This window comes from Hippocampus bargibanti, linkage group LG01 (genome assembly GCF_051943395.1).
Source record: "Hippocampus bargibanti isolate YZ-2025 linkage group LG01, ASM5194339v1, whole genome shotgun sequence".
Classification (NCBI taxonomy): domain Eukaryota; kingdom Metazoa; phylum Chordata; class Actinopteri; order Syngnathiformes; family Syngnathidae; genus Hippocampus; species Hippocampus bargibanti.
Window position 1 is genome coordinate 29,168,363 of NC_142734.1, and position 25,303 is coordinate 29,193,665.

General features: G+C 41.2%; 3 protein-coding genes across 3 annotated transcripts; 1 reads left to right on the plus strand and 2 right to left on the minus strand.

Annotated features, from left to right (window-relative positions):
• Nucleotides 1-84: 84 nt before the first annotated feature.
• On the minus strand, nucleotides 85-4,045 carry LOC148903796 (ankyrin repeat domain-containing protein 10-like). The gene is made up of 6 exons (XM_089008880.1): nucleotides 3,860-4,045; nucleotides 2,724-2,876; nucleotides 2,271-2,362; nucleotides 1,650-1,876; nucleotides 1,511-1,570; nucleotides 85-570 (listed from the first exon to the last, which is right to left on the minus strand). Exons 1-6 carry the CDS (start codon nucleotides 4,043-4,045, stop codon nucleotides 275-277), a joined length of 1,014 nt encoding a protein of 337 aa, XP_088865006.1. The 3' UTR covers nucleotides 85-274.
• Nucleotides 4,005-10,695, plus strand: hsf2bp (heat shock transcription factor 2 binding protein). The gene is made up of 10 exons (XM_089008870.1): nucleotides 4,005-4,137; nucleotides 4,389-4,492; nucleotides 4,942-5,077; nucleotides 5,606-5,709; nucleotides 6,686-6,835; nucleotides 7,896-8,040; nucleotides 8,122-8,239; nucleotides 8,490-8,593; nucleotides 9,547-9,746; nucleotides 10,540-10,695. The coding sequence occupies exons 2-10, from the start codon at nucleotides 4,445-4,447 to the stop codon at nucleotides 10,567-10,569; spliced, it is 1,035 nt and encodes a 344-aa protein (XP_088864996.1). The 5' UTR covers nucleotides 4,005-4,137; nucleotides 4,389-4,444; the 3' UTR covers nucleotides 10,570-10,695.
• A 156-nt stretch (nucleotides 10,696-10,851) lies between these two features.
• On the minus strand, nucleotides 10,852-12,050 carry cryaa (crystallin, alpha A). Its single transcript, XM_089008891.1, has 3 exons — nucleotides 11,699-12,050; nucleotides 11,507-11,629; nucleotides 10,852-11,437 (listed from the first exon to the last, which is right to left on the minus strand). The coding sequence occupies exons 1-3, from the start codon at nucleotides 11,894-11,896 to the stop codon at nucleotides 11,228-11,230; spliced, it is 531 nt and encodes a 176-aa protein (XP_088865017.1). The 5' UTR covers nucleotides 11,897-12,050; the 3' UTR covers nucleotides 10,852-11,227.
• Between the last annotated feature and the right edge of the window lie 13,253 nt (nucleotides 12,051-25,303).

Below are 25,303 nucleotides of genomic sequence, written 5' to 3' on the forward strand. Positions count from 1 at the left end.
ACACCAAGTACAAAAGTACAATAATAGACGTTTTGTGACATTTCTTTGGTCTACACTTAAAAAAAATGCAATTTTCAAAAAAGCTCAGGAAATAACTGTTTTATGAAATACAACAAGAAGTCAAATGCAGCACCAAAAGGACATTCCCAAAATGTGTCAGCAGAAAAATATTTCTGTCAATATCTTGACCAAATTTTACGTGACTATTTGGGGGCAAATGCGACAATCTGTGAGAAAATATCAAAAAGCCTTCCATATTTCGAAATTACTTCTGTCACACGTGGCCTCTGTCGCACAACTCCTCCGCTGTGTCGCCAAATCCATGGTGATGTCCATAAAGTAAGAAGTCTCCGCAATCAGCTCCTTGAAGTTCCTCCAACTCAGGCCGATGGGACGCGAAGTCGTTGGGACTTCCTGTCAGATGCAGCGAGCCGCACATTTCAGCTGAGTGGCGCTGAGTGGATGGCGAACCCGCCTGTTGCCAAGACAGCCGTGTGGAAATGTCGTCGATTTTCATTGGGTCGTCGTCATCGGAGTCAACGGGCGAGGGTGGATGGACACTGCCATTGACTGCAGGGAAGGTATAGGAGGCGACAACAAGAAATGTGAATTCATTCACATGAAATACGTGACCTCCAGTGAAATTCGAGAAAATATGTGACGGTTTGTATCTGAATTCCTACAACAGGTTCTTTATCCGGCGAAGAATTTAGCGACTGTGCGATATTAGCCTGCATCACACATTACAACATAGGTGTCCAAGTTAAGGCCTATGGACCAAATCTGGCCCACCACATCATTTTATTTGGCCCCTGAAAAGCAAATCAAACTATTAACTAACTATTAATCAAAATACTTTTTACTTCAAATTTGAAAACTAGTTATTCATTAACTCATTCACTGTCATTCCCGAATTTATTCGGGAATTGAAAAGCATGACGTGGACTGCCATTCCTAAATTTATTTTGGTTTTTATTGCGGGGGTGCTGATAAAGTGCTGGTCAGACCTCAGCCAATGTTTTTCCCTTCCACGATGGGACAGCATTTGCCTTTTGTCCACGTTAGTGCTTTGTTAACGCTTCAGCTGTTGTTAATATGTCAATATACATGTACAGTATTGTATTTTATTTTGTACAGCTGCCCCCATTTCAAGCTCAGATAACTCCAGACCCATATAACTTGGGAATTATCTCTTTTTTTCTGACGAGTCTACGGTTTCTTATAATGCATTGAAAGTTTATGTAGTCCTAAAACTCAATATTCTGTGGATCCTGCAATTGGAGTGAAAATGACAAAAACTCTGGTACTGGACTGGACACATTTGTGCACAGGCAGTGAATGAGTTAATTTATGTGCGCTCTTTATGTAATACTGTATATGGAGGGGATGAAACATTCTAATGGCTTCCCCAAATTTATAACGGCCCCAAGAGGAATTCATAACTACAATATGGCCTCAGTAAAAAAATGAGATTGACACCCTTTGTATTACATCCTGCATCACATCTCACCTCCGCAGTCGAATTCCATGCTGTCTTCAAGTTCAAAATGTTGCATCTGCAGGAACACATCTGCAACCCAAACAACAGCGTCCAAATTTCGTAAGCAAATAAAGGCAGCTTCATGAAAGTAAAATGGAGTCACGGTTACCTATCTTTGCCTTCTTTATTTGACTGTTCTCAAAACCAGACTGCAGCCTTTTCCTACAAAGCAGACCAGAACCAGGAATGGGGACGGTGCCATTCTTTTCCCCGTTGCCATGGAGCTCGCCGAGCTGCCTCAGGTGCTCCTGCAAGTTGGCGATGAGGCGCAGGCAGTCGTCAGAGCCGTGAGTGCGCGCCAGGTCAGCTGCGGTCTGTCCGCTAGTGTTCGTTAAGCTGCGCGGCGAGTGAAGAGAAGTAAATGTGAAGTTTGGTCTGCTTTCCCGGGCCTGTAATTGAACAAATTTGTTTTGCTTCCCAATTTATGAGAACATTTTATTTGCCACCCTGCAAGGTCAGTTAATGCAATAAATAAACAAATAAATAAATACTTTGATCAACAATATGAGTAAAACAAGTTCTAAATGTGGTCATAGAATGACTTAAACCCCATAATAAACCTACCACTCTATTTCAATTATTTCCTGTAAGAACATTTTATCCACAAGTTCAACGTTAGCAATGATGACTCGCATTCCAGAAAAGATCAAGTTCAACCTTCGAGTCGGTTGAAGTTAAACTCCAAAGCTAAGCTGCGGTGGTCCTGACCTCCGCTCAGCAAGTTACTTACTGTAGTTTGGCACCCGCTATCAGCAGAACTTGGACGGACTCCATTGAGGCTGCTCTGGCGGCCTTGTGGATGGGAGCTTCTCCTACTAAATCCTGAAAAACAGAGGTTGCATGGCAGGGGTGAGCGATGTGGGCATCAGGCTGACGTGTTCGAAAAATATGTTGATAACATCACAAGCAAGACTGAATGTCCATCCACGTGTGGGTGCTTCGATTGACACTTTATTTCTCTTTGTATGTTTCTTTTGTCTTTTTCCTCCTCACTCATATGAACAGTATGTTCTTTTATATGATTTATATGTGTTTAAATTGAATGAAGAAAAAAAGATTCAGATTTAGAGAGTAGATGGGTCTTAAGATGGTACGTATTATGCGATACGTAAATGATCAAACTGCTTTCCCTGGGTGTAATATGATTTATTTCCTTCCCATTCACATTAAGATCACTGCTCACCTGCCTGTTGACATCTGCACCAGCCTGTGACAGCCACAAAACACAGCGAGGATGCCCGCCGAGCGCAGCTGTATGTATTGGGGTCTGTTGGAAGCGACTCGACACAGTGTTCACATCGCATCCCATCTGCACCAGGCGTATGACACACTCCAACTTCATGTGACCAGGAAAGCATCCACATGAGATGATGAGAACATTTAGTTAGCATTCGGGGATAGTATTATATGAACAGAGCAATAAAAATACAGTCTAGATTTATTTCATCAAGGTTGTCTGTAGCTGGATTGTGCTTCTTTATGCTGTAAATTGAGACCATTTTAAAAAAAGAAGAGTGTGATGTTCTTTTGTTATGATGTATTATTTTATTTGTTTATTATTGTTCATAACTTTGCTTCTGTGAATTTATCCACCGTGAGACGAATAAAGGTTAATCTAATTTAATCTGCGATGTACTAATATTTTGTTCCAAATGTTAATATGGTGTAACATTCTAACTTCAAAATAATTTTAAAAGATTCCTTATATTTGATGTCAAAAACAACAAGCTTTAAAAACATCTTTGTCATAGGCCACATTGTGGTTACAACAGAGAACTATTAAAATTCTGAAATTATACATCGTACATGTTACCTGCAAACACCTCATGATATTTTTCCATATTTCCAAGACATTTATGAATATGTGGTTTCAATACGTAAAGCGACGTAAAATAGTTTTATGAAATTATTTAAATCCATTGGCCAGGTAAAAAGGTAAACAAAGAGAGCAGGGGACACACTTCCTGTTGAGTTTGGCGCCAAAAGCTTCAATTGATTCCGTGATGTTACTCTGCAACCAATCAAAAAATGTCGAGCATTTTTTTCCCCTTATAACTTTATTGTACACACAAACTTGCTGAGCAATCGCGCTCGACGCTTATAACGAACCCGCTTCACTTGGTACCTATCCGACCGATTGCTCCTGTTTCCGCACAAAACTATGGACACACGACAGCAGAGGGAACCACAAATAATCGACCGTTTATTCGGCACAACACTTTTTAGTATCGTGGCATTCCTCTTCCTCTGTGCGCGTGGAAAAAGCAGACACAACAAACGAATATCCTCCTTCGACGGACTTTGAAGCTAAATCCGCACCTGGCCACAGTGAGCAGCCCAGTGAATGGGGGTCCAGCCGTAGCAGGAATCCTCGGTCGTTAGATGAGTGAGATGTTGGTTCAATGACACCAAAGCTCCAACATCTCCATCACGACAAGCGCGGTGGATAGGAAACATACTCGTGAACGCTTCATCTTCACTGGAAAAGTCTCGTTCCGTAGACATGAGTAAAGTCTGAAGGCTCTCTGGAGTTGTTCCTGGTGGCACGGAACTGTCTAAGCACGTTTCAAATTAATTCAAACACAAAGGAAGTCGAGGTAAGCTTCTCGACTCCGCCGGAAGGGATAAAAACCCGGACTGTATTATTTTGCAGATCGGTTTAGTGAGTGAAAGTCGGTCGAAGGGAAAAGACGGAATAGAAAATATGGAATGGGTCTTTTTTTAAACAGGCTTATGCGATACAGACCTATATTTACAGGGTTGTTATTCGGTGCGACGATTTTTTTATTTAGTGTGACACAATTAAATTTGAAAACAAGTATTTACCGACGCTGGTCTGTCTTTACAGGAATTGTTCATTTTGGATTAACCGGAAGTTAATGGAGAAAGTGAGCCGAGCATAAAATGTCGTCATTTGGCGGGCAACCGCATATCTTGTGCGATGGAACTCAGGTAAATTTTGTTAACAATGTTTCCAAGTCATTTACAATTAATATTTTTTTTTGTTATTGTTTTGTTCTGAGTGCGCTGAGGAATCTCCGTGGAATTTTAATGACGCTCGCTGACTCGCTGCTTCTGTTTTAGGCTATGACAAAATGTGCACCTGTAACGGTCAAACTACTTGTCATGGGTCAGAATCAGACTACATGTATTTGAATGTGTCCAAGATAGCTTAGTTTTGTGTAATTAAGTTGGACCAAGAGCAAGTTTTGATGATCATGTACCTGAACATGTTATCATATGATCACTGGCAAAATTGGACAATTCCCAAGTTAAATAACATTTTTTTAAGTACTGTACTCTAAGTCTACCAAAGGTCTAGTCCAGTTACCTTCCTCTCTTTGACAAGTCCTGTTTATACTTTACCTGACCTCCCTCTGTGTCTACCATCTTCTCCTCAGGAAGGTTTTGTTCGAGTGAAGAAAAGAGACCTGGAAAAGTTAGCCACAGAGGTCATGCAGTTAAAAGAGTTCCTGCCCAGAGTTGTAAACAGTGATTTGATTGGCATGCTATACAAAACTAAAGTGGCAAAAACAGGTACGCCATCATGAACCTAGACCATAGATCTAGTAGAATTATCCATCCATTTTCGGAACTATGTATACTCACATGAGACAACAAATAAGTGAAGAGACGAACCTTGTGATTGACAGATTTTATCTACTCAGTTTGACTTCATATTCATATGAACACCCTGAACTGGTTGCCAGTCATTCATTGGCTCCACATATAGACAAACAACAACCATTCACAATCACACCGAGGGACAATTTAAAGCCTTCAATCAACCTTCCTCGCATCTTTTTTGAATGTGAGAGGAAACCGAAGGGAAAAACACTCACACTTTTTTTGACATTTTAGTTTGGTCATGTGCCATGAAATTTTGTCTATTGGGTGCCTCAGCTCGATAAAGGTTGGGAAACCCTGATGTGGAAATTCGTGTAGGAAAACAGATGTGGTTGTGCTCTATTTAATATGATCTTTTTTTTAATCTTCAGAACATATGAAGAGACTGATTTAAATTTGCCATGTGTTGAATTTGTGTTCTTGTGTGTCTGTGCATAGTGAAAGAACATCTGACACAAGAACAGGAGCTTTTACAGGAGGAGTGTCGTCATCTTCAGTCCAGACTGGAAGTGTTACAAATTGAATGTCAGAAGGAGAGAGAGGTGAGGCAATGAAAACTAGATTTGAACAAGAGCAATTTCTGTTCTGTTGATTCATTGGAGCTATGGACACGCGTGCTTGAAACGTTGTGCCGTACCTTCTTCACATGAAATGCTGTTATTCTTTTTTTCCCTCAGGCCTACTTCCACTCCACAAATATTCATCTGATTAGATTAGGTCAATTATAGTCAGTGACATATGTCATGGAAAAACAAATCTCCCCGGTGGCGGCATGCCTTTGGTTTACACTGTAGAGCAGGGGTGTCAAAGTCATTTTTTGCCGCGGGCCACATTGTAGTTATGGTTTCCTATCGAGGGCCGTTATGAATTTGGGGAACCCATTAGAATGTTTAATCCCTTCAAATATTACATATAGAGCACACAGCAAATTAATGAATTTGGTTTCGTTTTCAAATCTGAAGTCAAGACTAATGACTTTTATTGTGGTTGACATCCAAAAATCAGAAATTTTGGCTCAGATTTTAGCAATCATCATGGAATTTAACAAGTTTCATTTGCTTTCGCGGGCCGAAAAAAATGATGTGGTGGGCCGGATTTGGCCCGCGGGCCTTGACTTTGACACCTGTGCTGTAGAGCAAGGGTGTGAAAGTCATTTTTTGCCGAGGGCCACATTGTAGTTATGGTTTCCTCTCGAGTGCCATTGTGAATTTGGGGAAACCATTAGAATGGTTCATCTCCTCAACATATTACATGCAGAATGCATAACAAATAAATGAAAAGCTAGTTTTCAAATCTGAATTCAAAAATAATGACTTATTATAGTTAACATATGACAATTAGACATTTTGGTTCAGACTTTAGCAAGAATCATGGCACTTGAGATGCTTGATTTGTTCTTGCGGGACGAATAAAATGATGTGGTTGGCCAGATTTGGCCCTCGGGCCTTGACTTTGTCAAATCTGTTCTATTGAAAACTCTTATGATTTGCTCTTTGTGTGTTTTTGTGTCTGTTTTAGGAGAAATTGCTGTTACGTGAGCAGCTCTGGCAGAGTGGAGCTGAGTTGCAGCAACAGGCCGACTACTGCTTCAGTCTTGGTTCTGCGGTCTGCAGCCTTCTTTGGAACTGCTCGACGAGGGAGGACATGGTTAAACAGTGGCTAGCTGATGTAAGATTTATTTTTAAGTACATACTATTATCGTTTTAAAGGACAACTGACATCTCCAGACAAGTTGTGTCCATAATTTTTAAAATGGCTTCAAATGACTTCTGGGTGTATTTTAATAATATTCCACCGCTTATAGCTATATTTTAGGTTTTAAGACTCGCACTGAACATTCAGGAAGTCTTGTTTTTGAGTTGGTGACGAGTCCTCACGTGACGTCAGAAAAGGACGGCCTCCTGACCGTAAAACAGACGCATTGTAGCGTCTTTTCATCACGTCAATGTATTTTGCTGTACTGTTTTTTTTTTTTTTTTTTTAACCGTGTGTTACATCCAAAAGCCGCCAGCAGAGGGAGTCCAAGCTCCATGGAACGAATTTACCAGCCTGTGGAAACGGGCTGATTCATTCCTCACACCTCGGTGGCCATTTTCTTGCCTCTTTTTGAGTCAGACATTCCCCCCCGCCCGTTTGCCTCAAAATGACACGGAATAAATTATTTAATCGATTGCAAACATGTATGCTTACCTCTTCAGAACTATTTGAATCATATTCATAACTGGATGTGTAACAAGAAAGCATATTATCCGAATCCGAAGCCATTGTTTTGATTCCCCAGCAATGCAAGACGTCTTGGCGTGACATCACGAACTGAGGGCTGGACTTTCTGAAAATGCCCAATTCGCAGCTCAATGTTTTGCAGATTTTGGACACTAAGTCATTTTTATTGGTGTTTTGCATTTGAATAAAAATATCATACTGCGTGTTTTGGGTATTTTAGATGCTATAAAACATTTTTCTGATGTCAGTTAAAAAAACAAAAAAGTGACGTCGGTCTCCCTTTAAGAGGTTGTAATTACACATAGACACCACAGGGTGGTACAAAATCAAGCATATTCGTTGATTGTGGTATATTCAGGAAAGCAAAACAGTCAAGTATTAGCTGCAAAAACCCTGCTACTTTTAAAATCATGTGGGCCTGTTTAAACCTCCTTTGGGGCCGGTTCCGGGTTGTGGGCCGTATGTTTTTCACCCCTGGTATAAACTTTTAATTCTTGTGTCTTAGGGAAACTTGCCGGCCTTCCTCTCTGTGGCCACGCAGACTCTAGGGAGCTTTGTGAGAACTCTGGATGAGGATGTGAAGAGTCGATCAGAGGACTACGACGCACAGGAGTACCAGTTTGTTTTGGCGCTAGCTGGAACCATTACTAGTAAGAAGCAGTCATATTTTTTTAAAACTTAGTTCTTGAAACTAAAGGTACCATATCTGCTCTTTGCTCCCTCCCAATCAGACATAGCGGCTGTAACCAATGGGCGGGACTTCCTGTCTAGCTCAGCACATGACCTGTTGGACACTCTGATAAAGTTGTTGGAGCTGATGAAGCCTGGTGTATTCCCCAAATTGAAAGTGTACGTTTGCAGCTTAGTACTGTGTCGTGTCACGAATCAGTGGAATCGTTGAATGATGCCTTATGTGTGTAGATGTGACATCCCATTCCACTTAATGACAGTTTCGAAATTTAGTAGCACACATGTCGAGTTCCTTCATGAGATCATTCAAGACGAGGAAATGTTTTGAACAAGTCGAATGCTTGATTCTCAGCATTTAACAAACTACGTTGTGTTTGTTTTTACTTATTAGTGTACTTTTTTGCCCTAGATTGATGCTCATGGGTCTTTATAATGCCAGTATCAGCGTGATGGGGCTCAAGTACATGATTGAGAACCCAGCGCTCCTGCCTCTTATTCGGACTCTGCTTGAAGGTATGCCACCTCCATAAGATAACAAGTTTTCAACCCACAGAGCTATCGTCACCATCACATTCAGTTATAATGAATTTGATCATTTCTTGTGGTGTTTCGTTTTAAGTGTAAAGCCACTGGATGGTGCTCTCACCTCAATGTGGAGTGAACGAATGGCTGATATCCGGTTATCATATTCCCCATCCTTCCAGCCACCCATCCATATATACATACCTCACACCATCCAGCCAGCCACCCATCCATCCATCCATCCATCCATCCACGGATCCACCCACCCATCCAACCATTTATGTATCCATACATCCACCCACCCATTCACGCATCCACCCACCCATCCATCCACCCACCGAATCCACCCATCTCTCCATATTTCTTGATTGCAATTCTTGATTCTGCACTATGTACAGTCTTGTTTATAGAACGGTTTTTGCACATCTACATTTGCACAGTATACAGTTGACATTTTTATTTTGTTATTCTTAGAATATCTTGTTTTCTATCCTTTCACTCCCACCCCAACCCCATCCCTCTTCAATTGCTGCTGTGGACTGCAAATTTCCCCATTGCGGGACGAATAAAGGTATTCTGATTCTGATTCTGATATATCCAACCATTCACATATCCATTCATCCTCCCAATTCACCCATCCATCCATCCATCCATCCATCCATCCATCCATCCATCCATCCATCCATCCATCCATCCATCCATCCATTTTAGTACCCAGAGACAACTCACCAGGCACGGGGAGAACATGCAAACTCCACACAGGGAAGCCAGAGCTGGAATTAATCTTGTTACCTCTGCACTGTGAGGTCAAAATCATACCAGCATCATCCAGTGACATTTCTGTGTTGAGTATTCTCACGTCAATTGAAGGGGCGATGAACAAATATACGTATTTGGAACCTTTGACTCCCGCACTTTTTTTTTCCTGTTTGTCAATCCAACAGAAAGATCATGGGAAGTATGCCTCCACTCCCTGCGTCTGCTGCAGTCAGTCCTGCTGGAAGATGTGGCGCAGCCTTGGCTGAGTGCCGCCCTGCTGGACTCAGACATCCGGACCCGTATTCGCGGTTTTACCTCCAGTGTTCAGCCGAGCTTGAGACTCTTAGCTCAGCAGATCTTGGCAGACCTCCAGGTGCTCCTGCAGGTAAATGTGTTCCAAAATAGTGTTCTTTAGACCAACACATGGCAGGTGATGAGTTAACTTCAGTACCTTATTTTCGGCATTATAAGGCACACATTGAATGAATGACATGTTTTAAAACTTTTTTTTCAATACACAAAGGCGCATTCTTCCAACTCCATGAACACCCAAAATTAATAACATTTTTTCTAATATTTTCTGAGGGAAAGTATTACTATTTTTGTGGCACAGTTTTATCTTTTAGCAACAGCGAGTTATGACATGTTTTGAAACATTTATATCATAGTGCAGGGGAACTTTTTACTCCATTTGGTAAACATGTCAAAACATTCTGATGCTGTAAAAGTTAGTACAGTCACAATTCCGTAACACTCGTAATACTGCAAAGCAATAATAATAAGCTATCGCATAATAACTCAATGTTGTTCACGCATTAATGTAAAATATGACCAACCCTCTTCAACTGTAAATACACAAAAGGAGCACGGACAGTAAATCTCACTTTATCGGTTCATTCCATATATAAGGCACACCGGATTCTAAGGCGCACGGTCAGCTTTAAAAAAAAATGTAAGGCTTTTAGGTGCCCCTTATAGTGCAGAAAGTACGGTAATGCTCATTGTTACAATGACTTGATTCAAAAACGTAATTTGGACTGTAAAACTATTCGGATAGCTTTGTAAAACACTTGGTGCAATAAGAGCAGAGTAGATGCCAGAAATGTGTTTTTCTAACATTTTGATGATAATTAATGACATCAAATTTCATTTCAACCAAAACCTTTGTGTGCTTCCAGGTACACGGATGTAAACAGGATAAAGAATGAAAAGGCTTTACAGTATGTCCTATTTTCCTCAGTTTTGTTTTCCCCTCTTTTATTGTTGTTTGGGGAAGAGGCGTTGTACAGAGGAAATAAATTATTTTCAGTTTTAAAAACAGGAACTTGTTTGTTATATGGTGTCATGTTGTAAACATCTGCGTGTATCCTACCAGAGTTTTGCACAAAGCAAATTAAAACGAGTGTTTTCCTTTTCTACTTTGACCATATGTCAATCTTTCGGAGTAATTGATGACACAAAGCAGAGAAGCCTTCTGTTCATTTTGCAGCTTTATTATGCTTTTTTCTTTCTCATGGACTTCTCGGTATCGAAGTATCCAGTGAACAAGGCGTAGACTCAAAGACAGGATATGTTGGAGACGTGAGAATCAAAGGTTCAAAGGCGATGAGAAGGAAAGGAAGCAGTCGTGGGGCTTTCGGAACTTTGCCGAAATTAGCCACTGGGTATTTGTGACGTGACCTTAATTTCAGTCTCCTTACAGGGACGATTTTAAGTCAAACCAGGCGACTAGTGATACTCTACGAGTGTGCTCAGAATCATCTTGAGAGGAAAGAAAGAAGCAGGAAGGGCCCATGCATCCTCTCTGAGTGAAAGGAGGAAGAATAAGTAGAGGAGAAGAGGCTGCCGTCCCATTTGCTCGAGCCTTTAGGAAGAGGCGGCGGCGTTGGGTTTATCGTCACGGGTGACGGGGATGTTGCGCTCACTACGGCCGGATTCATTCCCTCCGCTGACCTTTGGCCCGGTCAGTGTCAGCAGGCCGTCGGCAGAGAGGGTGCAGGTGATGGCGGTTGGGTCCACGTTGGATGGGAGGCGGTAGCGGCGGTGAAATTCACGGGAGATGTAACCGTGGTCATCCTGAAATACGGACAGGTGAAGCCCAAGTGGATTTGCGAAAGAAAGCAAATACAATTTCCTTTGACTCACCTGCCTTTCTCCATGCTTGCCTTGGATCTCCACATAGTCGCCGGTGAGCTTCACACTCAGCTCATCGGGAGAAAAGTGTTTGACGTCCAGGTAGACGTTGAACTTTTCCCTGTCAGATCTCACCTGGGGGAACGTGTGAAGTTGAAATGCAATTAGCGGAGACCGGATAAATGTACATTTCTGCTTTTTTACCTCTGACATTCCAGAGTTGGAAGAATCCAAAAAGCTACGGAAGAGTGACTGTCTGTAATAGGGGCTGAGAGTGGAGGTGGTATAGGGAAAAAGGTCGTAATCGAACATGCCCTCGCCAAAAAATTGGTCGAAGAGTCGAGCTGGGTAAATGGAGCCTAGGGCGCGTCTGAACCAGGGGTGTTGGATGGCAATATCCATTGCGACTGCCGAGAAGTTTCGATCCGCTACGGCTTGGGTTGATTTTGGCTTGAGATGATTCAATGTGGCTGCTCAGCTCGGGATCCGTCGGGATTGAAAGCGAGCGATCAAAAAAGGATGTGGAAACGAGCGAGTGGATACCCTTTCTGCCCAACGGCCGCATCCTCTTTATATACCTAAGAAGCAGAAAGAGGGGCTTTAGCCACTATCCCACTGGAATGGCATTATGTCATGTAGCGTTTCGCGCACTCAGCAGTATTTGAGTTGAGGATGGACAGACTCGGGTGGGGCTTGGGTTGGGGATGGGGAGGGGGTGTCCAGGGGGCTGGCGTGATTGACTCAGTGCCACCTACATGCCAGACACACGCGGCTGCCAATACAAACTAGTTCTGACGTGGAAGGCACAACCAACCAATACAATAAGGCCAGGAAGCGTTGCGCGGCGCTGGTTTGTTCCACACGGGTGCCCGGTCCAAGAGCAGACTAAGAGACATAGTTGGACAGGGTGAAGAATAGTTTTGCTTAAAGGACAACCGACGTCTCCAGACAAGTTGTGTCCATAATTTGTAAAATGGCTTCAAATGACTTCTACTGAGTGTATTTTAATAAGATTCCACCGCATATAGTTAGATTTTACGTTTTAAGACTCGCGCTGAATATTCAGGAAGTCTTGTTTTTGAGTTAGTGACGAGTCCGTACGTGACGTCACGAAAGGAACGCCCCTGACCGAAAAAAGATGCATTGTAGCGGTCCTTCCATCACGTCAATGTATTTTCCTGTACTTGTTTGGTCTGGGGACCTAGTGTTGCACCCAAATGCCGCCAGAAGAGGGCGTCCAAGCTCCATATAAGGAATTTATCAGCCTGTGGAAACGGAGGTGGCCACAGGAGGTCGCTATTTTGTACCTCTTTTTCAGTGACACCATGTTGCCTCAATGTTGCCTCATAATGGCACGGAATAAATTCTTTAATCGATTGCAAACATGTATGCTTTCCTCTTCAGAACTATTTGAATCATATTCATAACTGGATGTGTAACAATAAAGCATATTCTCCGAATCGGAAGCCATTGTTTTGATTCTCTAGCAATGCAAGACGTCTTGGCGTGACATCAAGAACTGGGGGCGGGACTTTCTGAAAATGCCCAATTCGCAGCTCAATTTTTTGCAGATTTTGGACACTTTTAATTCATTCATTAAGTCATTTTTATTGGTGTTTTGCATTTTAATAAACATATCATACTGCATGTTTTGGGTATTTTAGATGCTATAAAACGTTTTCTGATGTCAGTTAGGACCTTAACAACCTTAGCAACCTTAACAATCAAGAACGACAAATTGTAACATTGCAAGAACGACAAATTGTAACATTGCGCTTTGACAAAATGCATGAAATCATACAAATAATAAAAAGGAGGGTTATTTCCCATGCCTGCTTCACCATAAGTGGTATTAGGCTAATCCTGCGAGGCTTTTGCCCGCTCACACAGGGGGCTTAGTCGCTCCATATACTCGCCGGCCAAGAGCAACTGAGCCGGTCAGCCGCATCTGTTATAGGCCAGGGTGGTAGAGGATGCCCGAGTTTTGAGCTCGGCTCGCCGCTGCCGACCGGACACAGACGTTGATTAGACTGGATCCAAATCGCCAGAGTCAGCACTTTGGCTTTTTAATCAATGGGATGGACAATGACTGTGTGTTCAAACGTGCTGCTTTGGCCTTCAACATCGCTGGTTCTGGTTGTGTGAATGTGCTCTTTTTCATTCATTCTGAGTTTGATGTGGGAGCACATGGCACCAGAATGGAGCAGAGATAACAGGGTATATCCAAAGGTAGTCATCAAAGACACTGTACAATGAAACAGTAGGATTAAAAAGTCAAAAAAAGTTCTTTGTAGGGGAATAAATAAGGCCTCGAGGGAGTATAAATGGATATAGTTTGAGTTTGGCTTTGAAAAGGAAAATACAGTGGTGCACCTCCTTAGAAACGTCTTCTCATACGAATTTTTTGAATTCCAAAACTCATTAAACGGGAAAATATTGCCTCTTGTGACAGAAGAAATTTCAAGATATGAAACCTGTATTTCCGAGTTTCCTGAACGCAATATAGTTAGACCGCTCTACTATTGGCTATTACCGAACATCATCCTGGCATCCCATTGGCTAAAAGGAACCTTCTACTGTATGTGTCGATAGTATAGCTCGGTAGACGTGTCTATGCACCGTCCCTTGGGCCAAGAGTCTTTCTAATTGTGTTACGTCAATCTAAATTACCAAGAAAATGTGTCCACCGATTAAAAGCAAACGCCCCCCACATCTATTATTTACGAAATATGAAGTAAAGAGAACAAAAAACGACGAGGATGCAGCAAAAACGTTTTAATTTTTTTAAATTCTTTTTTATTTTTTTATTCTTTATTATTTACATTTACTTAATTTGTTTACATTAGTCACAACTCCCAATTACAGTAACCATTATTTCTTACATATTTTGTTGCATTTGATGATTTATAAAACATTTGTGTCTGAATTTTTTTGGGCGCTTGAAACGAATTAGCACGTTTACATGTAAAATGCCTCTAACGAAACGTTCCAGTTTCGTAAGTAGAGGTTGCACTGTACTCAGTCTTTGCGCAGGTCGGGAGATAGTTAAGTTCCAGACCAGAGGAGCTGAGTGACCGGTTGCTCAAACTCCTGCAGAAGTGATGCACGCAGGACTGATTGTGAGGCCCCGGAACACCAATGGGTTATTAAATCAATTGTACACGCTATTAGTTCAGACCAGGTACATTAAAGACAGTTAAGTGAACGTATCTACACCACTGAAAATTGTTTTTTTTACGTATGACATAAATTTGACTTGCTACTTAAATTTTGGCAAATAAATATGACTAACATAGCTGAACACAAAGTCTGTGTTGTCTCGTTTTGAATGAGCTGAGTTCTGCCGCCCTCTACTGGACAAACATTACATTACGGGAATATTTTTTTTTAACCCAGCGTGGGAAGTCATCGTCGCTCAGAATTTACGATGAACAGTAACTATTACCAAGTTTTGGGATGTCAATTAAACATCATGATTAATATACCTGTAGTGTAGTTTGGTTTCCCCTTTGGCGCTTGATTGCGTCTTTTAATGAAATCAATTTGTGATTGCAGCCGCGTATTGGTGGGAGGGTCGTGGGCTATTTAAAATGTAAATCACTTAAAATGAGATCTAATGATATTTTATCATAAATAGGGATATGTATTATATGAATGCCAGGGCAAGAAATTATTTGGAACAGTTTCAGGACAATTTTGCTCAACATATGCTCATAAGGAATTTAGGGATTTCCACATCTGCATTTCATAATATAATGAAAAGGTCCAGAGAATCTGAAGAAATTACTGCATGTAAACGGCTAGGCGCCAAAACGTAAGAAAACCATTGAGAGGAAATTCGGGTTGCTACGAAGTGTCATTTAAAACCAGTGGGGGGCGGGGGGGGGTCACTTCGAGGCCTTCAGTAGTGCTACGTCTGAATCAATCACCTGCGAGCGTGGTGTCATATTACTACACGTCCACTAAAGGGTGGCGTTGGCCAGGAGATAATTTGTGACTTGAAGAAACTTAAGAAATACTGTCATTAAACATTTCCAAAAGTTACTATGAACGTGTGGATTCATGATAACCTCATAAAATTGCGATATAATTTGCTATTTTTGCTCGATTTGGAGCATCTTAATGATGTCCATCTATTCTTAAAAGTCTGTCATGAAAATGGCTTTAACAGTATATCTGCAATTAAATCCATTTGTTCTCCTCCTTCAGTCATTGTGGGTTGACAAAACCGCTATTAAAGCAACACAAAAATGTATTTGCTCACTACAGATACAGTGTGCTAACTCTGGCCAGTATGCGCTTATCATCAGTGGCTTGTGATACTATCATTGGCTAGTGAATAGTCAATAATGTGACTTGCCAATCATAGTTTGGGAAAACTGACATTTCCAGCGCCTTCCAACTGTCACAATCTGGTTGGCGAGCAACGGGACTTGTGTTGCCAACTGGAACTCTGATTGGTTAAAATAACAGTTTCATCGACATTGATTTTTATGCTCCAGGGCCTGCAGAACTGATCGTGAATGTGTCCAGGTTGCTTTCTAACCCTGGTAACAAATGATGGCTGAAATGTGATTGGTTCAATGCTTAAATATGAAAACACACATCTGGAAGCCACACAACAAGGGATAACCAATAAAAGTAAACTTAAAGACAATTCGGAATTATGTAATAAGAATTCATGGACAACATATAATTCACATTAGTCTGTGATTCAGATATTTTTAGGCCAGCAGAGAAGGCTTTGCAGGCCCTGACTGCCCACCACTGGTATTATATTAGTGTCAGGGTAATAAATGTTGCTCAACGTACACAAATAAGGAATTTAGGAATTTCCACAACTACATTTCATAAAATAATCAAAAGGTTCAGAAAATCTGAAAAAAATACTGCATGTCAACGGCTAGGCCCCAGAAGGTAAGAAAACCAATTAGAGGAAATTCAGCTTGCTATGACCTCCGTCAGTGTCATTTAAAAGTCTACTATACACAAAGCAAAATCGATTTAAACACCAACACCCAGAGACCCTAACAGCTACTCTGGTAATGGACATATGCAAAGTGTAATTCTTATTCATTATTATTCATAAAGGAATATATATTGGAGGGGGAGTGGGGTACAAGTTCACCTTGACCTTGAGAGTTACGGGGCAGAATTCTACTAAAAATACAGTTCGTTTTACTATTGCTTTGATATATTGTATTTGTTGGGACAAAAAAAAACGATCCATGAATTGACAGCAGGTAATCTAGCCAGTAAAAAAGAAAATGGGGAGAGGAGAGAGAGAGAGAGAGAGAGAGAGAGAGAGAGAGAGAGAGAGAGAGAGAGAGAGAGAGAGAGAGAGAGAGAGAGAGAGAGAGAGAGAGAGAGAGAGAGAGAGAGAGAGAGAGAGAGAGAGAGAGAGAGAGAGAGAGAGAGAGAGATTTCCTGCAACATTACGAGTGACGCCACAGCGGGATCGGACAGAATCGAAGTATACGAGTAAACATCAGTGTCCTTCTGTCGCTTACGCTTTATTGAAAGCGTGTCCTGAGCTTGGCACTTCAATCATGGCCTGGTCGCTTTTTTGCGCGCGACGAGAAGAACCACAAATGAACAAGTTGTAAAACCAAATAAAAAAACGTCTTAAAAGAAGAACAGGAAGCCATAAAGAGACAACAAGCGTGGTTCTCTTGCGTTACCGCAGAGGATCGAACGAGCGGTTTGGGGAAATGTCGAGGGGCTCCCTGAGGGACTCCGCGTCCGCCGTGCCTCCCGTGGAGGAGTGCCCCGAGCTAGAAGGCGAGCCCGCAGACGAGGACGTGTTCGGCGACGAGAAATCTGCCAGCGTCTGCCGGGTGAGTCTGCGAGAGTTTGGTGGTTTTCTCGTTCTGTACCCCCACGCCCCTTTTTCGAGCGTGTGTCCCCGTCCCCTGTCTGTCTTTGTCATTTTTGTGTCTGTTTTACTACTTGAGTATACTGATTGTCATACTCAAGTGTCACACAAATCTGCGGTTTATTTCCCCGTTTAGTATTTTCATCTACCACAAATTAGATTTCTGAACGCCATGGCTGCCAAAAAGTTCTAATACACTGTACTACTAAATACCGTTTACAGGTATTTTACACGCAAACAGAGGAGTTCAGTGATAAAGCATTACTTGGAAATAGAATATTACCTAGGGCCCCTCCAAACAATTGGGAAAAAATGTTTCAATTGTTTTGGTTTAGAAAATCTACAGCAGCATAATTCGAAGTGCAAAGTTACAGAGGCATGAAATAAATTCATATACCTAAACAAAGGATTAAATAAAACGATGAAATGCATTGTTTTTGTTTTAATGTAGAGCACATGTGTTAAAGTCAAGGCCTGGGGGCCAAATCTAGCCTGACATCATTTTATTCGGCCCACGAAAGCAAATCAAACTTGTGAAATTCCATAATGCTTGCTAAAGTCCGAACCAAAATGTCAAATTGTCGCATGTAAACAACAATAACAGTCATTATTCTTGACTTCAGATTTGAAAACTAGTTATTTATTAATTTGTTATGCGCTCAATATGTAATATGTGGAGTGGATGAAACATTCTAATGGCTTCCCCAAATTCATAACGGCCCCCGAGAGGGAACCGTAACTACAACGTGGAACGCGGCAAAAATTGAGTTTGACACGCTCTATACCCTTTCCTTAACACTTATCACTTTTTCCAATTTAATTTCCCATTAAAAACATGTATACGGTATACATCAACATCTGTCATTTTATGCTGAAAAATGTCGTTTTTCCACAAACACCATTTCTACAAAAGATCATTCGTGTGTTTGGGTCAGTCGTCAGTAAAACGAGCATAAATTATTGACGCACTGACTGGACCGTTGATACTTGACCCGATTCATGACGATTATAATAATGAAAACCCATTTCTGTCAGTGCATAGTCCATCTTTTTTAAGCCTCATTCTACGTCAATTGTCACCAAAATGGGCAAAAAGTGTTTGAAAAAAGAGCTTTCATCACTGTTGAGGGAATAACCACCTTTTTTTATTAAAAAATAAAGCAAAATAAAGTAAATGCTGTATATGATCGGGACGAGGTGGGGTTTCATCAATTTTGTGGTTCTGTAATGTAACTCTTGATAACGAGCGACTACTTAATACAGTGAGACCTCAACTTACGAACTTAATTGGTTCCCAGACAGAGTGTGTAAGGCGAAAAGTGTGTATCTCAAAAACAAATTCCCATAGGAAACCATTAAAATGGGAATAATCCGTTCCCGGGTTTCCATAAAATATACTTTTCAACTAAATAAGCCTTAAAACTACACACAACATACCTTATTCTATGTATAATAAATGTGTTATTGCATTGTAATGAAAGAAATACACTGCATTGTATCATAAAGTCACTTTATTTACATTTGTGATGGTCATTTATGGCTTGATGGAATGGCGTTGGAGGTCGAAGGTCAAAAGGAATTGCTGTTTGGAAAGAGAGGCGCATTACATGAGGACTGTAATTAAAGAAATAAACTGTGCTGTAAAATAAAGTTTTATTTACCTTTCTGATGGTCGTTAATGGCTTATGGAAGGTGACTCTCCTTCCATAAGGACTGTTGGTAACTTAACCTCTGATGCTGTTCGGTCGTGTGCTTCCGCCGAAGATCACTCCGCCAGCCGTGGTGGGTGTGTATTATGAAAATAGTGCTTATTATAAGGTTTAATTTTCATAAAATTGAGGTTTGTAAGACGAAAAGTTTGTAAGATAAGGTGTTTGTAAGTTGAGGTCTCACTGTAGCTACTTTTGGCCCAACCTGTATATTTATGTCAAAATAGATCCAGCAGTCGCTGACAGTGTCGTGGTTGATTGTGTTTGTTTAGTTCTGACTCTGGGATTTTGTGACAATGAAAGCTGCAGTCTGAGGAGACAAATGCTAAATAACTTAATCATGATGACACAAAACGATTTTCCATTTTAATCATCTGGTCGGTGATTTAAATTGATTTTCTTTTTCAATCCAGTAGTGTCAACGATTTGATCATTAATATTTAAAAAAGGAGCTGAATTTATGTCTTTCCAATGGGATGAGAGATTTCTTTAATTATTTTCGATTTTGTTTCTTGAAAGGTCACAAACCCGTAACATAATCCGAATATGCAAACGTCGTGCCAAATACAAAAGTAGTAGCTTAGTTTCACTGTGTTACTTTTTTTAGTCGTAGCAATACAGTGAGTGCGACAGACAGGTTGGCCATTGTGACCATGTCCAAACGACTTTAAAATACCCTTTTTTAATTGCTGTCAGAATTTGGAAACACAGTGGAGTTGATAGAGGCATCGTTAAAACCATTGAAAGAAAATAAATGCTTCAGTTCAGGTGAAAATCTGAAATTCCACATTAACCGTTTCACTTCTCGCCATTTTCAAAGCAGTTTTCCATCTTTGCAGTCTTTTGTGGAGCATTTTGGCTTATATTTCAAAGCTCAGAGAACAATGTGTTAATTGTTAATGTGTTAATAATGTGAAGCAAGAATATTGACGAGATTTTTCCGTACTTACTAATTTTACATTTAAAGGACAACCGCTACATCTTCCTGGTTACTTTCAACATTTAGCTTGTAGTAGACGTGCACATTCCACCATGACGTCCTTGATCCACTGCTGAAAAGGACACTTTGATCCTCTCCTCTTTCATCTAGAACTGCTTCATGTCACAAAGAGGGTACAGCAAGTGCTAAATAATGAATGACTCTGTCTTTTGAGTGATCAATCAGCCTGCCATGCCTCTTTGTAGAATGTGGGAGGAAACCTACAAATGCACCTTATTTGTCTAAATTGTCTTTTTTTTTCCCACTTGTATTTTTTTAATTGTCAGCACAGTGTTATTTGAAGCATATTGTCACATTGCCCTTCTATAATCTTATCAGAGGTAGACATTCTATCTGACGGTCTCTCAGTTTGTTGGCAAATGTGCGGGTGTTTATACATGGGTAAATCTACACCAGAGCATGTAAACTCTACACTGGAAAAGTGGAACCGGGATCGAACCCACAACCGCTATATTGTGAGGTTGACATGCTAACCACTTGTTCACCATGCCGCCTGTACGGTATTAGCGACACTTCATCATTTTCATGCAAAACATGATGCGGAATGATTGCCACAAAGAGAGGAAGCGAGTGAGAATAAATGAGAGCGTGTGTAACTATTTTTAGAAGCCGCCTTGCCCCATTCATTGAGTGTATTTGGCACGGTTTGCTTGTGTACATTTTGGCAACAGATGCGGCATGCATCTCCGTCTCGACCGCATCTGCAGAGAAAACAAATGTCATTTAGTGTTATGACTACAAATACAAAACATTATTTGGATATTGCATTTACTGTATTTGGACTGCTTGGTGACAACTGCATGTGTCTTGCTTCAGCTTCAAATGTATTTTGTGATGTTCCGACAGTGTGCACTGCCTCCCAAAAATAAATAAAATAAAATAAAATAAAATGGTAGCCGCCCATCGGACCACTGCCGTAGTCATGAACCGTTTCGTTTTTCTGCTGATTTTGAGTTTTTCCACCTGCCAAGCAAATTGGCAAGATTTTTTTTTTTTTTAATCTTTGGATGGTTTTATGATGATGTCGTAGTACGCTTGCCTGACGTGTGAGTTAGTGTGGTGGGATCACTTTTCACTTAGTGATGGCATGAATGCGTCTGTGAATGGTTGTGTTTCTCTAGATGTTGCTCTGCGACTGAGTCATATAGTTAAAAAAAAAACAAAATATTTCAACAACCATTCGCGCTCACACTTAGGGTCAATTTGTAAATCAGCACTGCGACCCGTGGTAGCGCCACTATTGAAATGAATGGGAAAAACAATATCTAGCGTCTCATGGGGGCGGAGCGGGGATTGAACCCACGACCTCTGCACTACAATGGCTAAACACAGAAATATATAGTAATTTCAAAAATGTTTTTTTATTTTTTATTTTTTAAGATGCCCAGACTCGATGAAGAAGGAGTACATGAAAAAGAGTACAAGAGATCAGCCTCTCAGATGGAAGCTGAATTTCTGCAATTGACTTTCCGGAAGCAAGTATCTTACAGGTAAGGATGATGTTGAAAGCAAAAGAGAAAGTGGAATGTACGTCTCTGATAACCTGTCCAACCTGAAAGTGATGATGGTATCCTTCTCTTTGTGCTGGTTGACTGGTTCGGGGAGCGTGGGGTAATTACGTCAGTGTAAAAAAAGCTCTGCAAAGCATATCATGTCATTGTTTAATACTGTCATGACAAAGCTCTGGATAAAACAGTTGCGACAATGTTTGCAAAACATTAATTCACAACAATTTCAGCCAAAATATCCACATTCTAGTTTCATCTTCAAAATCTTTCATTTATCTTTCAAGTCTGCATAAAAAATAATAATAATAATACTAATACAGTGTATCGCGTAGAGGGGAAAAAACATGGGCTTGTGGTTTCTGGTCGTCATCCATATCACAATGAATCTCATTTCTCTCAGAGAAGGAAAAAATGTTTAATGCAAACGTGTGAAAATATGCTTGACGTGACAACCTGTTCAACCATTTTGCATGCTTACGATGAGTTGATGCCAAAATAAATAGATTGGGAAGTGAGACAATGCAACAGTGACCCATTATATTGTCACGTTTTGCAAGGTGGTGATCGCGGGTGTGGATCCCAAAAAGCAGGCAGGAGGGAGCAGGAGGTGGTTTGACAAATTGAATTAAATTAAAGGTCAGCAGGAACAAAAAGTAAAACCTCAAAATGATCTGAACAGAAAAAAGTGTCAAAAGAAAACCAAGTGTAAAAGTCCGCCAAGGTTAAACAAACACATGCACAGCATACACAATGCATACACAATGCATAGAAAGCATGCAGCAAACAATGAACCGACCCCGGATGGTCGTGCCGGGTGTCCTTTTAAGTGTCAGTGATTAAGACGACCAGCACCTGCGGCGTGTTACCTGCAGGCAGGGCTGACGTCGCTACCCGTTGGTCGCCAATCTGATCGGGACGACCAGCAACTGTGCAGGTGCAGGCGGGGCCGACAGCGCCCCACGTTGGTCGCCAACCAGATCATGACATATATGTAATTTTCAGATCTTTTTTTTTTGAAAAAGTGATGAAAAAAAAGGAAAAAAATGTTTTTGACCTTTCTCCTGTCTCTAAATTTTTGTATGAAATATTTTTGTTCCACGTGCAGCAAAATCCGGGTTGTTTCAAAGTGCTCAACATTTTTTGGGGAGTATTTCTTATTATTATTTTTATATAAATGTGGCCCCTATATGGCACAGGTGTCAAAGTAAAGGCCCAGGGACCAGATCTGGCCCACCACGTCATTTTATGTGGCCGGTGAATAGAAATCAAACATGACAAATTCCACGATGATAAATATGAATAAATATAAATAAATAAATAAATACCTTAGCTTGAGTTTGTGATTAGTGGTGGTTTGCTGCCTTACTCCGACGACGAGTCAGTATGTTTCAGGACATGGGACACTTGACTTGAGCATCTCTCAATGGTGCAGATGTGTGGGAGGGGCATCTCCTGCATGAGGTGTTCAAAAGTGAATTGCACCTTCACTCCCACCCTCTGAGGGTGCACAGAGGCCCCGTAAGCACAGAGCTTACACTCATCCCCTGGGCAGAATAATCAGCAATGCGAGATATGTGTGAACGAGAGGTGATGTGGGGAAGAGAGCTGGGGTGAGGGGGCGGGGGGTCACGACTGGCTGGCCAGCTGGCTGTTGTTAATACTGACACGATTGAGTTATGTAAGTCAGTTTTTTTTAGGGGGGGAGGCATCTGTTTAATCTTTTTCCGACTGGGTTTGATTCGTAATGTATCCATTGCGAAATTAGACCTCTCAAAATAGAAATGTCACAAGGGACTTTGAAGTCATATTCTTGGATGTTACTGTTTGTTGTCTCATTTTAAAATCCTGCCCCCCAGCCCCTCCGCCCCCTTTTCAGGCATCCTTGCGGACTTCTTTGTTGCGTGTCAATCCGTGTTTCAAGAAGGCAGGCCCCTGCCATGTGTTGTTTTATTAGACATAATAAACGTCAACAAAAGCCAGACGTGAAGCCTTCCTGGATTTAATGCGTTTATTCTCAGTAATTAGATCTGGACTTTGAAGGATACACAGCTTCAAATGAAACAGATGAGATGAACGGAAAGCAGCAGTAGGAGGAGCACTGTGGATTTGGCATGTCTGCCTCCCAGCTCGCTGCAGTGTGGGGTTCAGCTCCCACCTTGCTGTGGGGGCAGTCAGCGTGTTCTTGCTTTGTTCGCGTGGGTTCTTGTAGAGAACTCCGAATACCTCCCACATCGCAGAAAAATACATGTTAGTATGACTGAATGATTGTGCGTAGGTCCCAAATTGAAACGGTTGTTTGTCAATACCAGTGATTTTCAAAGCATTTGCATTTACATTTTGCGATCAATGTATTGGACTGTTATATGCAATTTAATTGGACATCCATCCATCTATTTATCTATCCATCCATCCATATCTACTGCATATACATCCATCCAACCAATTTCCGATCTGCTTTATCCTCACACGGATCGCGAGGATTGCTGGAATCTATCCCAGATGTCTTCACGAAGTAGGCAGGGGACACCCTGAACCGCTTGCCAGCCAATCACAGGGCACCCAGAGATGAACAACCATCCATGCTCACGCTCAGGCTCACACCTAGGGACATTTTGGAGTGTTCAATCAGTCTCTCGTGCATATTTTTTGGGTGTGGGAGAAAACCGGAGTACTCGAAGAAAACCTACACAAGCACCTAAATTGGATATTGGATTTTTTTTTTTAATTAGCGCGATGTTATTGTTTAAAGGACAACCGACGTCACTTTTTTGTTTTTTAACTGAAAAACATTTTATAGCATCTAAAATACCCAAAACACGCAGTATGATATTTTTGGTCAAATGCAAAACACCAATAAAATGACTTAGTGTCCAAAATCTGCAAAAAATTGAGCTGCGAATTGGGCATTTTCAGAAAGTCCCGCCCCCAGTTCGTGACGTCGCGCCAAGACGTCTTGCATTGCTAGTGAATCAAAACAATGGCTTCAGATTCCGAGAATATGCTTTCTTGTTCCACATCTAGTGATGAATATGATTCAAATAGTTCTGAAGAGGAAAGCATACATGTTTGCAATCGATTAAAGAATTTATTTGTGCCATTTTGAGGCAACATTGAGGCAACATGGTCTCACCGAAAAAGAGGTACAAAATAGCGACCTCCTGTGGCCACCACCGTCTCCATAGGATGATAAATTCCTTATATGGCCCTTGGACGCCCTCTTCTGGCGGCTTTTGGGTGCAACACTAGGTCCCCAGACCAAACAAGTACAGGAAAATACATTGACGTGATGGAAGGACTGCTACAATGTGTCTTTTTTTCGGTCAGGGGCGTTCCTTCAGTGACGTAGTGTGAGGACTCGTCACCAACTTAAAAACAACACTTCCTGAATATTCAGCACGAGTGTTAAAACGTAAAATATAGCTATATGCGGTGGAATCTTATTAAAATACGCTCAGTAGAAGTCAGTTGAAGTCATTTTACAAATTATGGACACAACTTGCCCGGAGACGTCGGTTGTCTTTTAAACTTTACATATTGTCACACTGCCTTTCTATCATATTATCAGAGGTAGACATTCTGTCTGCTGGACTCTGTTTGCTGGCGAATGTGCGGGTGTTTGTTCGCTGAGTGAATATACACCAGGGGTTGCTTTGAACGAATCACGTTGGCTATTAGTAGTAATGCCTCACCGGGAATGCTCAGTTTTGACCAAGCGTG

Bases quoted from the DNA above. Each gene is read 5' to 3' on its own strand.
- LOC148903796 (XM_089008880.1), bottom strand. From the start codon at position 4,045: ATGTCTACGGAACGAGACTTTTCCAGTGAAGATGAAGCGTTCACGAGT. The intron at 2,877-3,859 runs GTGCGGATTTAG...GGTCACATGAAG, and splicing joins GGGCTGCTCACTGTGGCCAG to TTGGAGTGTGTCATACGCCT. The intron at 1,571-1,649 runs GTAACCGTGACT...TTTGGGTTGCAG, and splicing joins AATAAAGAAGGCAAAGATAG to ATGTGTTCCTGCAGATGCAA.
- hsf2bp (XM_089008870.1), top strand. From the start codon at position 4,445: ATGTCGTCATTTGGCGGGCAACCGCATATCTTGTGCGATGGAACTCAG. The intron at 6,836-7,895 runs GTAAGATTTATT...CTTGTGTCTTAG, and splicing joins TTAAACAGTGGCTAGCTGAT to GGAAACTTGCCGGCCTTCCT. The intron at 9,747-10,539 runs GTAAATGTGTTC...GTGTGCTTCCAG, and splicing joins ACCTCCAGGTGCTCCTGCAG to GTACACGGATGTAAACAGGA.
- cryaa (XM_089008891.1), bottom strand. From the start codon at position 11,896: ATGGATATTGCCATCCAACACCCCTGGTTCAGACGCGCCCTAGGCTCC. The intron at 11,630-11,698 runs GTAAAAAAGCAG...ACGTTCCCCCAG, and splicing joins CCAACTCTGGAATGTCAGAG to GTGAGATCTGACAGGGAAAA. The intron at 11,438-11,506 runs GTGAGTCAAAGG...TCCGTATTTCAG, and splicing joins GCAAGCATGGAGAAAGGCAG to GATGACCACGGTTACATCTC.